We start from the raw sequence: 16,066 nt of genomic DNA on the forward strand, positions 1-16,066 counted from the left end.
TATATATATATATATTGGGAGCGAATTCCGGACAATATGAAGAGCATGGATACAAGTTATGCCTAGAAATTAAAGACAATTTCGAATACGCTTTGTCTATGAATAATAAATTAAAGTTATAAGTAATGCAACTATGAATCTCACGAAGAGTTCAATCCTGACTCAGGATGAACCCTGACAAGATTTTTAAGGAACTTCGCCCTAATCAACCAAAATTCAATTAACGAATTAAATTAAGAATGATCAAGAAAATCATTTATCTTTTTTCTTCATATTAGATAAATTTTTTCCTCATAAAGAAAAATAGTCCTAGTCATAATGGTCCCCTTTGTAAAGAGAAATAGTACTAGATGTAACGATTATATTTAGGTGAAGGGACTTAACTTTTTTTTTATAATTAAATCATTATAAATGAATTATAATAAATATAAAAATCACGCATCATGAAATTGAATTATTTAAGAAACTTAACTGCCTCCACAAGCATCTTGATGTAACGTTTTCTCTCTTAGAATATTTTTCGACGGATAAGTCTTTTGTCTATATTGCATTGCTTTATTTTTCTAAATTTTCAATTTTTCTTCTACAATATTATTTACAAAGAGGCTTTATTTAATTTATATCTACAAATATGACAGAAGTTGTGTAGTATTACTACCTAACCTTTTATACTTTTTGTTTGATCATTTTATATATTGTCTAATTATTCTTTACTAAGGTAATGGAGGTTGATCAGAGATTATAAAGAGGAATGAGAGTTGAACTTTGAGATATTGATTTGGTTGTAAACACAAGCAGATGTGTCAAGGAGCACGGCTAGCTGTTGTTTCTAACACAAACTCTATAGATTTTGCATGTAAATTATCTCAAAAAATAAAACATAACGAGTATTTTGGAATGAGGTGAATATCTTTTATTTTAAATAATCTCAAAAGTTTTACGAGAAACATGTAGTTTGTTTATGAATAGTGTGATTATGTTAGTTCTGTTCTTATATTTTTCAACATTATTTTTAATTTTATTCATATTGCAAAAAGATGACGTATTCTCTCACCTGAATTTAAAATAATCTTTTCAAATAATATTATGACATATATTTTAACGACATATTTCTTAATTCATACAACATATTTAGGTACATTTTGGAGATATTTTTGTTCAATTAGTTTAATCCGTTGAATTTTGTAGCAATGCAAACATTATGAAAATTTAAAATTAATTTATTCTTTTGTATTGTAAGAAGGTTTTGTCACTTATTTCTGGGTAAAGAAATTCATTTTGTCTTTATCACTTTGCTTTTAATTTTTCTATCATTTCTTTCTTTTACCTTCCTATTGATTTAATAGTCACCTTAATACCCATATTATTTACCTGTTAAGTAATTTTTTAACATTAATTTATATGTTTCCTTAAATTTCTCTTAATAGTAGTTGATGGACTCCATAAATGATATTTTGAATTTGTAGATGGGATTTAATATCCATATTATTTATCTGTTAAGTATTTTTTTAACATCAATTTATGTGTTCCCTTAAATTCTCTCTTAATAGTACTTGATGGATTCCATAAGTGATATTTTGAATTGTAGAAGAGTTACGCATATATATAATTATATGGTTAATACCTATTTTTAACATTCAATATTTAAAAGATAAATTAATTTATAAATTGTCAGAATCTTTTACTACCGCGCGAAGGGCGTATAAATTCACTAGTTGGTTAGAAAATAGGCATTACCGAAATGGACGCTTAACCCTTCTTCTATGCAAACCTTTTATCCTAAAAATAAAATCCCTAAAAATATTATTTTCCTTTTTTCTATCTACGCTACCTAAATTCATGTTTATATTCAAATTGTTGATCTTCATTCTCTAGCTTTTTGTTTGCAGAAATTCCCCTTCTATGTTGCTAATTTACATTTTCATGCAAACGTGAAACCACTAGTTACTAAGATTCAAATAAAGGTGTTACGGATATCTTAGGTACTTGATATTGCTCGTCTCTAAGTTTTATTATACTTGAAATATGAATTCTGCACAAATTCAGAACACGTGAAATTGCATCCAATTATATTATATTGTTTTTCTCTTTGTCTCACTATGCACGCTTGATTTGGAGGTGAGCAGATATTTTTTAATGACACCAATGAACAAGAAAAGTTAGGCTTCTTCTTAATAATGGTGGTGCCGAGCCAACTTTTGCGCAAAGAGCTATGCCTTATATACTTGCTTAAATTGATTACATAATGATAGTTATGTTAAAGAATAATGAAAGCATTCATATAGCTGACCTGAACTTGTTTGCGATTGAGGTATAATAGATAGATTGATTCTTGTTATTTAAGGATCTTCAATGGACAAGCTAAAACCATGAAAATGTAAATTTTTTGTCTAAAAAATTATTTCTAGATCCCTTAATGTTTAAGTCGCCTTCTCATTTCCATTTTAGTGAAACAAAATTGGTGTTTTCATGGGACTTAGTAGGAAATCGGGCTCACCAATAGATGTGGCCTAGCAGTTAATGCAGAGTGAAAATCCTTGGAGACACGTTGTTTGGTACGTGTTGGTCAGAGGTAACAATTACCCAGTGAGTAATTGTAGTGCATGCAAACTGGCTCAAACACCATAATTATCAAAAAAGAAAAATGATGAAACTGGGAAAATGGCATTAAATAATAGTACATGTTTCTCTATCAATTTTTCTAACAAATAGTTCTGTTTTGTTGAATCGTCCTCATCTTGCAGTAGTAAGATTTTCTCGACTTGTCAATACCATTGAAGAGTTGTGTTGATCAAAGGGGAAGGAAGAATGGAGAATGTGAAGCCAGTAAGGAGGCATTTTGATTCTCATTTATCAGCTTCTTCTTCTTCTGATTCATCTCTAGAACTAAGTACACATCCAAAGGAGTCTCTTGGAGATATATATACCAAGCCTGAAGAAGATGCTTTTGTGTCTGCGAGTTCAGCAGCCTTGTCTTTTCTTGATGTTTCTTCTCAGACACCTCAACGGAGCGTGATGACTACATCTCCGTGTGCTGAAACAGGAAATGTGCTATCTCCCGATGCCTTTCCTCAGAATCTTGAGCCAACGAAATCACCTCCGTCACACACTATGGATCATCCTCCAGGTTATGATCCTAATCGTATTCCAAAATCCATTTTTTCAAACAGGCCAACCACCTCAGAATGGAGTACTGCTTCAAACGAATCATTATTTAGCATTCAGATGGGAGCCAATAGCTTCTCTACAGATTATTCTCACATGCTAAATAAATCAGGAGAACTTCCTGAGGAATGGAAAAATTCAACAGCCAATCCATATTATGCATCTGAAGTTAAATACAATGACAATAAGAGCTTATCTTCCCCTCTTCCCTCTCTTATCGAAGTTAGCAAAGATAACAATAGAAAAAGTTCAAGAACTTTGGAAGATACTGATATACAAGAGAAGAATGTCGAGAACCCCAAAGTGGTACCAGAGGAAAAACCTGTGAATAATATCAAACAAAAAACAACTAATATCATTGATGAGCCTGCTGCCACCACAACCAACAGGGCTGATGAAAGAGTGGTTCCTTCAACTGAGGCAACTCATATTTCTTCATCTGCACATGTTTCTTCACCTTGCTACTCCGAGGCAAGTGGAAACAGCAGCAGTTCCTTTGCTTTCCCAATGTAAGCTCTCTTTTGGGATTACCTATAAATTTTGGTACATAAACAATTCTACACTATAGAAGTATGAGGATACTTTGCAGTTGTGACTTGTGATAATCACCCCTCTTTTGTTAAATTAACATCGAGTATAAAAGGTTAAAGCATCAAATTAGTTTACTGCCTAAAAGGACGCACACAACCTCAAGATACATAGAATTTTCAGTTGTTCTGTTTTGTTTCAGTTCAAATACGCAGAGAAGTCAGCTGCAGTTTACTATTGACCTTTTGAATCTACTCTTGTTCTCTTATTCAACTGATTGCTCTAAAGCACTTATTTTCCTCTCACCAAGGTTGCACCATGCACTAAACTTTTGTCCCAATTATTTTATTTAACTTCCGAATTTTCCTTTTTAAAATAGAGGGATTTCCTCGTGATGTTTTAAAACTGTTTTCATTTGACAGATTGTTTGTCTATGCGGTTTTAATTGAGGGGATTTTGATGTAGCGACCTTCCTAATGTTGTTTAACAATTCGAGAAATATGTAAATTAGCTCACTTCTCTCCAAGGAAGTTTTAAAATCTTCTGAGAAATAGATTTAGTCCTTTTATTCATTTCTAGATCTTGACTAGTGTTCTGCTAAATGAAAATAACATCTCTTCTTGCCATGTTTATTTCTGGACTCTCTCTATTGTTCACTCTAGAAAATACCCTAGAAAATTATTGTTCACTCTTCATTCTGCTATTGTTGCATACCTGACATAGTGATATGATCTTCTGTGAAATCTGATTGCAAGAAGTATATGCCATGCATCAAATACATTTGAACTCTACATGATTAGTTTTTCTAAATTCCAGACTAGTAAACGATGGAGGGAAAAGAAACTCGCTGAAAAGTCCCTCCGAGAAAGTACCTCAAGCTCAACCTCGACCTCAACCTCAACCTGAACCAGAGTTCCAACCTGCAAAGCAGCCACAGCAAAAGCAATCAGAACCACAGCCGAGAGTAGCAGAGAAAAGTTGGTGTTTGTGGTTCTCTTGTTGGCCTCGCTGTTGTTGATATATGTTTTTCGGTCCCCTATATGTTGACAAGAAAGACTAAATTATTTGCTCTTCATCAACGACACTCCTTTTCTGAAATGAGGAACTGAAAATTAGGACTGTCTTCAAGGTGAATCTTGAATTCTCTTTCAGCATGTGCGAGCAGTCGATTTTGAATAAAATCGGTAGAGGTCAGTATAACAAGATGATATAATCTTAACTAAGAATATGGGAATGCGTGAGGTTGAGGATCCTTAATATTGTAAATGTTGATCGGCTGAATCTTCTTAAAGTTTGAACATTTTGCCCTCTCAAGAAGTATTTGATGAGCGTGCTTGCTTTTACGGAAAATATTGGTCTAACATTCTTTAACTACCATAAGTTTAAATGGTCTTCATTAATCACATTATACGTATCATGGCCAAGGAGTAGGTGTGTTTCAGCTAAAATTGTACAACTTTGTAAAGGTGAGGTTCTTTTTCTAGGATGAATATTTGCAGATTTTAGTGGCCAACATATAGCGGGTGCCAGGCCCAGCAGTATCCAGCACCTAGTTAGACTCAAGCAGGCCCAATTGCATGACATGACATTCCATTGAAGACGCACTAAGCCTCAATTAAGTACGCTTTTGACCTTGTCAGACCAGGTCAACCCTCAACGTTCATTTGCCCTGAGACATCTGCAACAAGCTCACCAAACTTTAAGGCAACGTGCTCCTCCCAACTCTCCGTCATCCCTCCATTCTAGCAACACCAGAACTCTGCTGCTTGAATCTCTCGCTATTATAAGTTGTCATTGCTGACCTATTTAGTTTTCATCTTGTATTGGCCGCTTTAACACACCACTTTAACTCTCCAAACTCGGAGATGCGCTACTGTATAACTTTTAACTGCTTTCCTTTTTAGCTTTTGTCCATTTCGTACATGCTAATGCAGTCAGTGATTATGCGCGGTAGATTTTAGAATCGATATAGATTCAACTCGGAAACAGTTTATGCTGCCCCGTTAAACGTCATATATTTCGTTCAGCTGAATACATCTTTCCAGTGGGATTTCATGGCCATTGATGGTAGCAAATTATGGGGATGAGCTAGCCAAAATGTAGCTCGCGTTTGGCCATAGATCCCCAAATATTTGTTTGGCAAGTCATTTTTGGGTAAGGATTTGGGTGAAGTTCCACCATATATTTGACTATAGTATTTGAGAAACTTATTTCACTTTTAAAAGTTACCAAAAAATGAAACTTGACCAAATACTAGTTTTTCTACTATTTGGGAGTTTGGATTATTTGCCAAAAATATTTATCAAACAATGACAAATTGTATGGCCAAACATTATTTGTAAAGTTTTTTCTCAAAACAACTTGGGAAATCTATGGCCAAACGGATCCGTTATGTGGATGCAACATCTGAAGCATCAGGAAAAGAAAACTTCAATCTGCTGAAGTAATATTAAGAGTGTTTTTGCATAATATAGTATATCATAACATTTGAAGAATTTTTTCTCTATGGTGAAATTTTACCTAATATAGCAAGTTCCATATCTTATTTTTCAGGCAACAACTTTCACTTATACGGACAGTTTCTTGTATTATCTTTTAGATGAATTGATAGTGTAAAAATTCTTTTTACACTGACAATATATAGACATTAAAATCAATGAAAAGTTTGACTACACGTTTTCCCATAGACTCATAGCCCTTTTTTAAGTGCTACGTGTGATGACCCACCACATCTATCATCATACAACTCAGGCGCCATGTGGCACAAAGTTGTCCATACGAAATACATACATAAAAAAAGTGCTAGTACATGTGGAAGATTCTAGAGAAATGTGTGTGGGGGGGGGGGGGGGGTTTCTTGGAAGAACGTAAAATGTCATGTATTTCCGTAGGTCCTTAGAATATTCTAGGTATGTAGAAAATTCTAGAGAAGGAACCTACTTGTAAATATGTAGAGACTTGTGTAACAATTATTTTTAAATATTAGCCCCTGGGTAAGAAGTATAAATAGACGGGATGCGTCCATTTATAAAATCATCAAGCATATATTCTTCTCTCTAATACAAATTTTCCTAGCAATTCACTTTTGTTCTTTCTACCATTTTCTTAATGATTCTTTGTGGATTAGGCCGACTTGGCATAGCAAGATTGTGTAGAAACGGTGCAAAAACGTGAGTGAGTTGTCGAGTGCACATGTGTGCTTAGTTGATGATTAAAAACGTGACAAAGTAGAATCTAAGCAAGGTTATAACTAAGGAAATAGCAAACGATGGAGAATTCAATGTTGTTAACACCCCATCTAACCTCAACCATAATGTCGTTGGCAAGAAGTCCCATAAAAAATAAATATCACCAATAAGATCAATAAGGTGTTGCCTAAAGTTGCATCAAGCGAAGACGTACGTCCAGGAACCATCTACGACAAAAGGGAGCGAGGATGAATTGGAAGTCTAGCCCAAGGACATGTTGCTCGGTAAGGAGTAGGTTATGAATGTTAATGCTGGGATGGATGTTATCGATATCTATGCTGAGGCATCCTTAGCTTCTTGAGGGACATACTTTTGAAGAGATCGAGAGCATCCAAAATAACTTGGAAGGACTGGTAATGCTCAACTTACATATTAATTTAAGTGTAAAGCGGTCATTATCAATATAATAACCTAACAAGAGTCGGGGTCAAATCCACGAGGAATAATATGACTGGCGAATGCGTAAGTCCAAAATGAAAGTAAATACTAAATTCAAACTTAAGATACAAAGATTTTAAAGGTTTTAAACATTTTCAAAGATAAGATAAATTTTGGGCTTCTAAGTGACTAATTCAAGACTAAGAATTAATTTCAGTATAACAATTAAAATGGTTCTTGGGACTATGCTTTTCGAGGGGCAAGTTATGCATGGAAACATGATAAGTCGGTGCAAATTCTAATTGTTGATGATGCGGTAGTCTAGGTTTAAAGTCCTTGATGTTAGTTCATCAACAAAACCTCAAAGATGTCACTCATTGACTCTTTTGAGTACCTAACGAGTGTGTCAATTAAAGCTACCCAATACCTCAATTAGGCACTCCTATTTCGAGGATGGTACCCCAAGGGATAGTCAGCCTCATATTTACCCTTATTTCTAAGATGGTGAAAATTAGCAAACTAAGCCCAATAATTGTCTACTATTGTCTTGGTTCCTACATACCTCTTTCAATAATGATTAGAGTTCCTAAAGTTTACCCAAATCCCATTTTCATAAAGATAATAAACAAAAATATACCCAAATCTCTATCAATTTGATTCATGAAACATATAGAGAATGCAAACCACACTTTAAATTCCAATGAATCCTCAATGGGATTGGCCAATCCTTCACTTTGGAATTTCTCTAATTAATTTTTCCTCATATTAGTATAAACTAAAGCTCCAAGCTCCAATTGATGAACCCTAAACTAAGGATGGGAGGTATGGTTATAGAATGATAGTTCTATAATGAGAATTTTGAGCCCTTTATGTGAGAATTGGTATCGCCAGTGTGGAATGAAAATTTTGCCCCTGGCTGGAAATCCTGTTATACCGTGATCGCACTAGCTTAGCCGCAATCACAAATCTACTATCGCTGCATTCTTCATATGACCATGGCCTTCTGACTTTCTGGACTTATCGCGATTACGGTGTCCACCCTGCGATCGCGATACCTGAGGCCCAACATGTATGATTTTTCAGCTTTTGCACTTATCTTCCCTTTTCGCTCATTTTTTAGCTTGCTTTGCTTTTTTTAGTCTCAGCAATTTTGTACCTGCAAAACATGGTAATTCACGTATTTAAATCACAAAATAGTCTCATTCATACCTTTAGAGTGTAGTAGTGTATGCTACTTTGGATATCGATGAGTGGCAAATTCACCACTCATCAACACCCCCAACTTAAATCTTTTCTTGTCCTCAATCCACACCACTTCATTTCACACAAGACAATGCAATTATGTTTCCAAATTTTATTGCTCAATGATCCCATTGACATCAACTTAATTGCTACCACACATAGCTCTTCACACATGGGCAAAGTCAATTTAAAGACAACCCTCAATAAGAAATGCAATTTTCAAAGATGCACAAGACTCTAAAGAACAATCATACAACAATCACTAAACTCTAGAAATGACTCACTTTTTGATCTTAACCACATTATACTCCTTTTTGCCTCATTTTTTGGGAGATGACAAATCATCCACCTCAATTTTTTCACATGTTCCTCACAAGAAAGAAAATTTCACACACCAAGTTATCAAGTATGCAACAAAGAATTTAAATGCTAAACACTCCCACTCTAAAAAACTCTCGATGATAACAAGTACCATACCATAGGCTTGCCCTTATTTTCTATCACCATTATAATAAAAGTATTTGGTTTGTAAGTTAGCCAGAATGTAGCTCGGGTTTGGTCATAGATTCCTAAATATTTTTGTCAAGTCATTTTTAGGTAAGGATTTGGGTGAAGTTCAACCATATAGTTGACTATAGTATTTGAAAAACATATTTCACTTTTAAAAGTTTCCAAAAAATCAAACTAGACCAAATACTAGTGTTTTCTTCTATTTAGGATTTTTGATTATTTGCCAAAAATATTTTTCAAATAATGACAAATTATATGGCCAAACATTATATGTCATGGTTTTTCTCAAAACTACTTGGGAAATATATTGCCAAATGGATCCGTTATGTTGATGCAACATCTGAAGCATCAGGAAAAGATAACTTCAATCTGCTGAAGTAATATTCAGAGCATTTTTGCAAAATATAGTGTATCATAACATTTGAAGAATGTTTTCTCAATGGTGAAATTTTACCTATTGTAGAAAGTTTCATATCTTATTTTTTAGGCAATGACTTTCACTTTTACGGCTGGTTTCTTGTATTATCTTTTAGATGAACTGATAGCGTAAAAATTCTTTTTACATTGACAATACATTGACATTAAAATCAATGAAAAGTTGGACTACAGATTTTCCCATTGAATCCTTGCCCCTTTTTATGTGCTACGTATGATGACCTGCCACATCGATCATCATACCACTTAGGTGCCACATGGCACAAAGTTGTCCATACGAAATACTTACATAAAAAAATACAAGTACATGGGGAAGATTCTAGAGAAATTTGGGGGGGGGGGGGGGTTCCCTTGGAAGAACGTAGAATGTCATTGATTTGCATAGGTACTTAGAATATTCTAGGTATGTAGAAAATTCTAGAGAAGGAACCTACTTGTTAATATGTAGAGACTTGTGTAACAATTATTATTTAAACATTAGCCCCTAGGTAAGAAGTATAAATAGAGGGGATGCGTCCATTTATAAAATAGTCAAGCAAATATTCTTCTCTCAAATAAAAATCTTTCTAGCAATTTGCTTGTGTTCTTTCTAACATTTTCTTAATTATTCCTTGTGTCTTAAGCTGACTTGTCATAGCAAGAATGTGTGTAAATGGTGCAAGAACATGAGTGAGTTGTCGAGTGCCATATGTGTGCTTAGTTGATGATTAAAGACGTGACAAAGTAGAATCTAAGCAAGGTTATAACTAAGGAAATTGCAAACGATGGAGAATTAAATGTTGTTAACACCCCGTCCAACCTCACCTAGAATGTCGTTGGCAAGAAGTCCCATAAAAAAGAAATATCACCAATAAGATCAATAAGGTGTTTCACGAAGTTGCATCAAGCGAAGACGCACGTCCTAGAACCATCTACGACAAAGGGGAGCAAGAATGAATTGGAGGTCTTACCCAGGGACATCTTTCTAGGTAAGGAGTAGGATACGAATGTTAATGTTGGGATGGACATTATCGATATTTTTGTTGAGGCATCCTTAGCTTATTGAGGGACATACTTTTGAAGACATCGAAGGCATCTAAAATAATTTGGAGGGACAGATAATGCTCAACTTACACGTTAATTTAAGTGCAAGGTGGTCATTGTAAATGTAATAACCAAACAAGAGTCAGGTTCGAATCCATGAGGAACAATGTGAATGGCAAATGGGTAAGTTCGAAATAAAAGTACATAATAAATTCAAACATAAGATACAAAGATTTTTGGGGTTTTAAACGTTTTCAAAGATATGATTAATTTTGGGACTCTAAGCGACTAATTCAAGACTAAGAATAATTTGAGTATAATCAATTAAAATGAATCTTGAGACTATGCTTTCCTAGGGGCAAGTTATTCATGGGAACATGTTAATTCAGTGAAAATTCTAATCGATGATGATGTGGTAGGCTAGATTTAAAGTCCTTGATGCTAGTTCATCAACAAAACCTCAAAGATGTCACTTATTGACTCTTTTGCGTACCTAAAGAGTGTGTCAATTAAAGCTACCCAATTCCTCAATTAGGCACTCTTATTTCGAGGATGGTACCCCAAGGATAGTCAACCTTATATTTACCCTTATGTCTAAGATGGTGAAAATTAGCAAACTAAGCCTAATAATTGTTTACTATTGTCTTGGTTCCCTCATCCCTCTTTCAAGGATGATGAGAGTTCCTAAAGTTCACCCAAATTCCTCTTTCAAGGATGGTTTAGGCTTGCAAGAGCTTGGGGTTTTCAGCCACAAACTAATTTTGGGTATTTAGGGATTTCATCTATAAATTCCAATCAATTTACTTAAGAAATAGTAGAATCCAACACCAACACATTAGCTTATACATAAATGAATCACATCCCACACATAAATGCACCCTATTATAACATAATCCCCAGAGGAAGTGTTAGCAACTCATAAAGATAATAAACAAAAATATACCCAAATCTCTATCATTTTGATTCATGAAACATATAGAGAATGCAAAGCACACTTTAAATTCTAATAAATCCCCAGTGAGGTTTGCCAATCCTTCACTTTGGAATTTCTCTAATTAATTCATCCATCAAATTAGTATAAATTCAAGCTCAAAGCTCCAAGTGATGAACCCTAAGCTTAAGATGGGAGGTAGGGTTATAGAATGATCATTCTATAATAAGGTTTTTGGTCCCTTTCTATGAGAATTGGGATCGGCAGTGTGGTATGACAATTTTTCCCCTGGATGAAAATCCTATTATACCGCGATCGCACTGGCCAAGCCGCAATCGCGAATGTGCTATCGCTGCATTCTTCATGCGACCGTGGCCTTCTAACTTTCTAAACTTATTACAATTATGGTGTCTACCATGCTATCATGATACCTGAGGCCCAGCCTGTACGCTTTTCCAACTTTTGCACTTATCTTCCCTTTTCGCTCCTTTTTAGCTTGTTTTGCTTCTTTTCGTCTCTGCCATTTTTGTACGTACAAAACAAGGTAATTAGTGCATTTAAATCACAAAATAGTCTCATTAAAACCTTTAGAACATAGTAGTGTTTGCTACTTCGGATATCGATGAGTGGCAAAGTCACCACTCATCAATACCCCCATTTTAAATCTTTGCTTGTCCTCAATCAACACCACTTCATTTTACATGAGACAATGCCATTATGTGTCCAAATTTTGTTGCTCAATGATCCCAATGACATCAACTTAATAGCTACCACACATAGGGAAAGTCATTTTAAAGGCACCCCTCAACGAGAAATGCAATTTTCAAAGATGCACAAGACTTTAAGGAACAACCATGCAACAATCACTAATACTCTAGAATTTACTGACCTTTTAACCTTAACCACGTTATACTCCTTTTTGCCTCATTTTTTGGGAGGTGACAAAATCACCCACCTCAACTTTTTCACATATTCCTCACAAAAAAGAAAATTTCACACACCAAGTTATCAAGAATGCAACCAGAAATTTAAGTTCTAAACACTCCCTCTCTCAAGAACTCTCAATGCTAAGAAGTACGATACCATAGGCTTGCCCTTATTTTGTATCACCACTATGATAAAAGTATTTGGTTTGAGATCTCAAAGTACCTTTTAAGCTTGTAATGTAGGTTCAGGGTGAATGGGTAGGATATCATTTTGTATGATGTGACTACACCCTCTTTGAAAATCTACATCACTTTCACACTATTCAATCCAACTTTTGACTATGGGCTATTTCTCTTTGTTTTCTCTCTTTACACATGTGCCTATTTTTGGCTTCCTTTGTTCGCCCACTTTCTTTTCATTTCTCTTTCTTTCTTAATTCATTTTTTTCTATACTTTGTTGGCTTATTTCTTTTTATTTTCCATTTTTTCTCAATGCTTAAGACCATAGGAACTTACATACAATTTTTTGGCCCAACCTTACCTCTTCCAATCTGCACCACCCCTAACTTAGGCTTTTAGCCTCAAGTTCCAATTGTATGTTCAAGGAGGGTAGGGTTTTAAAAAGGGATAAAATTTGAAAGTCTTACGACTTGCAATGTGTTTGTCAAACAATGTTTCAAAGGCTCAAAATGGGTGACTAAGGATAACATCTATACACGGGTAGGCCTTTTAGGCTAATGCAGACTTCTATTGTACAAACACAATTAGCCTTGAGATACTAATGCTGCAAGTTCAAGATGGTACAAGTAAACATAAGTTTTAAATAAATGAACTCACCACACATAGCATCTAAATTCTCCAACGAGGCTCAACTGCCCCTCCTTCTAGAGACAAAACAAAGGAGTATGTATCAATTTCCACAGGTAAAAAATTTGGAGTCATAAAAAGAGAAAGAGCATTGTCACAAGGCTGCTCACGTCCATGCCCTTTGATTTTTTGAAAATTTTTTGGATAGAGGGGGGTGTTTTCTTTTTATTTTCACCATGCACAGTTTGCAAAATATGGAATCAACCCAAGCCTTTGTCTCACATTTTGGCTTTCAAATGGGAAAACTATATGGCTACTTAGACTTCATCATAGGTATGAGGATGATCCCAAATTCTCAAATGCTATAAGAACACATAATTTTCCTTGTATTTGTAGTTCCAATTCTACGGGTACTCATACTTCCCCTGCACCCATGGCTCAAGACCCAATCATAATGAGTTTTCCTTAAGAATATCGTCACTCAATCTATCCTAGAGAAAGTCTCACCCAATATCATTATTAGAAGAAATGGACAACTAAAAATGAAAACAATCAATTCACAAAATTTCCATATTTCATGTGTACTAAATTCAGGTGTTGCAAGACAACGTGTATTCACACAAGGAAAAGGCCACACATCCCAATAAAAAGAATTATAGTGACCTCACTACACAACACAAAAACATAAGAAGGGTAAACGGGCTCCCTGAAACCGAATTTATCATCACTTTGAAGGTTGGAGAAGCTGTTGCAATCATGGCATAGTAGACACGATTGAGGTATCGGAATCGCAATCCTCAAGCCGCGATCGTGGTACCTAAGGCATTTTTCTCCCCTGGTTTTCCTTATATTTTGCAAGGCTACCACGTTTTTCAAACTTGGTTTTCCCTATTTTTGGCTTCCAATCTGTCCAAAGAACCTACAAAACATCAAAACTACATGATATTCCAAAAACATAAAGATGCAAATATGAAAATGATGGGTTGCCTCCCATCATACGCTTGATATAACGTCATGTCATGATGCCTCTTTAACCATCATTTATGCCTCCACTAAGAGGATTCAAATTTCCTGCCTAATCTTTGAGGTACATTGGGCAAATGTAACAGCATGATGACATATGTTCTATCACACCACTTCGAGGACTTAAATCTTTTACCCAATTTTACATTAAATTTTTGAGTTGGTCCATTGGTTTTTGATGAGAACTTCAAGGATCCAGTTGCTACACCTTGTGTCATGCATTTTTTGACCTTCAAGTGGTGGGATTCCTCTTGCCCGTTAGGAGTGAAAAACTCCAAAATATAAGGATTTTGTTCCTCATCTCCAAAATTCATCATTTGCTTAGGTTATTTGACTTTCATCATATCCACCATGCATAATGTTAAAAGTTGTTCGAGTGAGGTCTTCTCCCTAATTTTGGATTCACATTCCTCTTGATATTCTCATCCCGATATGAACTAAAGCCTTCACAAAGAATGTGGTTGGTTTCATCTTTCGACTCTAGTACTATTTCCTCAAATTTAGTATCATCTCTCATGTTTGTATTGGTTGGTTAGGAAATCACTGAGGATTCATCAATGTCAAGCTCATTTAGAAGCGTGGGCATGGTCGTAATATTTGCATGATTGACCGCCATGCTCATGTCTTCTATATTTTTGATTTCCACGTTAAATTCCCCCATGGATTGATGTATGATATGTATATTACCCCCATTGATTCCACCTGATCCAAGATAAGTTGAATCATCCCTTCAATACCATTATTTTCGGTGCTTCATTCATTATTTTCTCCATTATAAGACCTATTAAAATCATAAGACGAACTAGCAATTGGTTTAACATAATGGGGGAGGGGCATTTCTAAAATCACTCTAATGTCCATCTCGACCGCCACAAAGAGAACAACCATACCTATATAAGATCGAGATGGTTCACATATCTCTCTCCGTGGAGAATATCTACAATATTTCCAAAAGTCGGGTATGGACATGGATTTTCACGATAGGATCTCCAACTACCAAATTCACTTTCATTCCAAGATGCCATATTAACAATTAAATAAAATAAATAAGAAACTAACTAACAAAAGAAACAAAACAAAATCACAAACAATTATTTACAAGTTTGAATCAGAGCAAGTAAACTAAAATTCCAAACTAACTCAATATGCCAAATTATTATCCAGCAACAATGCCATTTTTAATAACGGTTAACTTACACGTCAATTAAAGTTTAAGGGGGTCATTGTTAATATAGTAAACCAACAAGAGTCGGGTCGAATGTGGCTATGTTTGAAATGAAAGTACATACCAAATTAAAACTTAAGATACAAAGATTTTAGAGGTTTTAAACAGTTTCAAAGATATGATTAATTTTGGGATTCGAAGCGACTAATTCAAGACTAAGAATAATTTGAGTATAATCAATTAAAATGGATCTTGGGACTATTCTGTCCTAGGGGCAAGTTGCGCATGGGAACATGATAATTTAGTGAAAATTCTAATCGTTGATGATGTGGTAGGCTAGGTTTCAAGTCCTTGAGGCTACTTCTTCAACAAAACCTCAAAGATGTCACACATTGACTCTTTCAAGTACCTCACGAGTGTGTCAATTAGAGCCACCCAATACCTAAATTAGGCACCTGTATTTCTAGGATGGTACCCCAAGTGATAGTCAATCTCATATTCACCCTTATGTCTAAGTTGGTGAAAATTAGCAAACTAAGACCAATAATTGTCTACATCTTGGTTCCCATATCCCTTTTCAAGGATGATGAGGGTTCCCAAAGTTCACCAAAACCTCTCTTTCAAGGATGGTTTAGGCTTTCAAGAGCTTGGGGTTTTCACCCATAAATTCATTTTGGATATTTT

The 16,066-nt window shown here is 35.0% G+C and overlaps 1 protein-coding gene across 1 annotated transcript; it reads left to right on the forward strand.

Annotated features, from left to right (window-relative positions):
• The first annotated feature begins 1,836 nt into the window (after nucleotides 1–1,836).
• LOC107869692 lies at nucleotides 1,837–6,015 on the forward strand. Its single transcript, XM_016716170.2, has 3 exons — nucleotides 1,837–1,982; nucleotides 2,745–3,674; nucleotides 4,510–6,015. The coding sequence occupies exons 2-3, from the start codon at nucleotides 2,809–2,811 to the stop codon at nucleotides 4,709–4,711; spliced, it is 1,068 nt and encodes a 355-aa protein (XP_016571656.1). The 5' UTR covers nucleotides 1,837–1,982; nucleotides 2,745–2,808; the 3' UTR covers nucleotides 4,712–6,015.
• The last annotated feature ends 10,051 nt before the right edge of the window (nucleotides 6,016–16,066 follow it).

The sequence above is a fragment of the Capsicum annuum genome, chromosome 4, assembly GCF_002878395.1.
Source record: "Capsicum annuum cultivar UCD-10X-F1 chromosome 4, UCD10Xv1.1, whole genome shotgun sequence".
NCBI classification, from domain to species: Eukaryota; Viridiplantae; Streptophyta; class Magnoliopsida; order Solanales; family Solanaceae; genus Capsicum; species Capsicum annuum.